The sequence below is a fragment of the Aureococcus anophagefferens genome (assembly GCF_000186865.1).
Source record: "Aureococcus anophagefferens unplaced genomic scaffold AURANscaffold_62, whole genome shotgun sequence".
Lineage (NCBI taxonomy): Eukaryota > Pelagophyceae > Pelagomonadales > Pelagomonadaceae > Aureococcus > Aureococcus anophagefferens.
The window spans coordinates 90323-92970 of NW_008705615.1; the positions used below are offsets into that span (position 1 = coordinate 90323).

The 2648-nt window shown below is 59.8% G+C and overlaps 1 protein-coding gene across 1 annotated transcript in view; it reads left to right on the forward strand.

Moving 5' to 3' along the window:
• The window catches only part of AURANDRAFT_68075 (hypothetical protein), a gene marked incomplete at both ends in the record, with an annotated part of 11867 nt that overhangs the window by 6125 nt on the left and 3094 nt on the right, over window positions 1–2648 (forward strand). Inside the window, 4 exons of the mRNA XM_009043684.1 lie at window positions 119–184; window positions 220–1928; window positions 2030–2155; window positions 2205–2610. Of these exons, the coding sequence (XP_009041932.1) occupies window positions 119–184; window positions 220–1928; window positions 2030–2155; window positions 2205–2610 (2307 nt within the window). The remainder of the gene's footprint in view (window positions 1–118; window positions 185–219; window positions 1929–2029; window positions 2156–2204; window positions 2611–2648) is intronic.

Here is a 2648-nt window from a genome sequence, read left to right on the forward strand (position 1 = left end):
TTCCGTCCGAGGGTTAGAATGAGCTCTAGGACTAGGGTATGGTAATAACTAGGTAAGACTCCCTACTCTAGCCCGGAGGACTAATGGGATCGGAGGCTCTCCACCTCCAACCGCTTAGGTTAGAAGTCTCTCTATCTCTCTATTCGATGATAAGATAAAGCAAATTGAACCTATACGGACATTAGTGATTCGCCATATTAATCAGTTCGCACCTCGAAGGTTTCCATGAGAGCATATCTGAGCATTGTCTTACTGTCGTTTTGCACATCTTTTGGCTGGGGCTGTTCCCACTACAAGCTTGAACTTTTTGATTACACCGGAGACGGTTGGTCTGGTAATCAGTATCACTTTGTGGACGAGTTGGGCAATACCATTATCTCTGGCACGTTGACTCTCGCGGATGGATCTTTCAGCGAGAGGTATGTTTGCGCTGATGATGGCTGCTATCGTGTCAAGGTCGGGGGTAACCCGTATGGAAATCTGGATCAAATTGACTGGACTCTGACCATGATCGAAGACCCCTTCGATACAGTATCAGGCACTGCATATGGTGAAATTACAGTCCAGCTGAGTGGAGGGAAAATTTTAGAGAATGCATGTTCACGGCCGCCCAGCTTGAGCAATGTTCCAACTCGGCATCCAACCTCGACACCAGGCCCAACTTTGACACCAGAACCGACGCCTAGAGCTACCACTTGCTACCATCTGGAATCTCTTAGCATACTGGGCAATGGATGGAACGATAATGTCCTTGATATCAAATCTGACTATTTATTCCTCACATACACCTTTGATGATGGGTTCTATAAGGAAGACAGTGTCTGCATTGATGATGGATGCTACGATTTTCGCTTTGGAGGGGGGTCCCAACTAGATGCTGCGGGGTTTCGCTTCGTTTTTGATGACAAATTTTATGGAGAAGTCCCGACATCAGGGCTCATTGGTCTATCGCAAGGAGCCGTGTCCATGGGGCAATGTACCTCACAGCCTTCTCTCAGCACACCGCCCTCAATTTCGCCAAACCCGTCACCTAGTCCGAGCGTTTCTAAAAGCCCGACAGTGACCTTTACGCCCACAAACACTCATAGCCCAAGTGTGGATGCGTGTAAGCCCGAGTGTTATCACAATACCTGCTTTGATCTGATCTTGGCATATGAAGACACCACATGCGAGAATCTCCAAGAACTTGGGTGCACATGTGCCAACTGTCGTTGCCCGGACCCCCGTCCGACGAGTGTCCCCTCGGCGAGCTTAAAGCCCACTTTGACCAAGACTCCAACAGCAGCCCCCACGACAGCAACGCCAACAACGCCGAAACCCAGTCTGATGCCCCATGCTCGACCGCCAAACCTTGATTCCATCAGTACAGATGATACTGATGATGAGATGCTCTTATCGTCAGAAGAGGGGCTCCTGATTGTCTTTTGGATCGCGGGCACGCAGAAGCGCGGCGCGTTGAGCATCGGCGGCAGGGCGACGGCCTGCGCGCTCCAGGGGCCGACGTTCTGTTGTCAAGTGGGCGAGTCCATCGTCTTCGCGGAGACCGCGGCCGGGCAGCTAAGGCTCCTTACGGACATTTATCCGTGGGTCCACCGCGTCATGTCCACCGTCGCGTCGTGGGCCTGCTCCTTCGAGCACACCGCCGACGCCGCGGCGCACACGACGTCCCTCGCGGACGCCGTGAAGGCGACGCGGGCCCTCGACGAGCTCTTATGCGAGCTCCACCACCAGAACTACGTGGTGACGGGACGACGCGGCGCCGACGCGCAGGGCCCCGTGGGGAACGTCTCGGCCTGTGTGCGGGCGTGCGTGTCCTGCAAAATCGGCTTCTACGAGCGCGTCATCACGACGCTCGCGGCGCTCGGCGTCCCCGCGCACGTCGCGCGCGAGGTCCGCGCCGCCGTGTTCGGGACCCCCAGGAACGAGAAGTTTTTCTCTACCATGCGGGCGCTGCGCGGCGCGGCGTCTCCTTCCCGGCGCTCCTCGCGCGGCGCGCGGCGCGTGATTGGCAGACCATGGAAACGTTCAGGTGGCCGATGCCCTACGTGCTCCAGTACCTGCTCGCGCGGTCCAAGGCGATCCACGAGGACATGAAGCGAAGGAACCCCTGCGGCTTCTCCTACATGACCTCCCCGGCGTCGAGGCACGCGCCCGCGTCCGCGGAAAACCCATCGCTCGCGCTCGACGCGCCCCGGCCCCCGCAGGGACCACTACAGCTGCGACGGCGCGCGCGCCGCGACGGAGATTTACACGCTCCAGAAGGCCGGCCGCCGCGGGCGCTCGAAGGAGGCGAAGGCGGAGCGGAAGACCGCCGTCGCGGACGCCGCGCTCATGCGGGGCGTCGCGGAGCGGCTCAAAGGGAAGCGCCAGGCGCCGCCCAAAGCCCGCGGCATGGAGGGACCGGGCGCCTACGTCGACGCGCGCTGGGCGCCGATTTCCGCCGGCGTCGCGGACCAAGAGGTGCGCGCTCGCCAGCTCGCGCTCGACGACGCGCCGCTCGCCGACGCGGGCCGCGGCGGCGACCGGCGGACGCTCCTCTTCCGCGCGGGCGACCTCGTCATCGTCGACTACGACGGCGACGCCCGCTTGGCGCAGCTCAAGGAGTCCCTGGTCCGCGTCTCCACGGAGACGGGCCGTGGCACGACGCG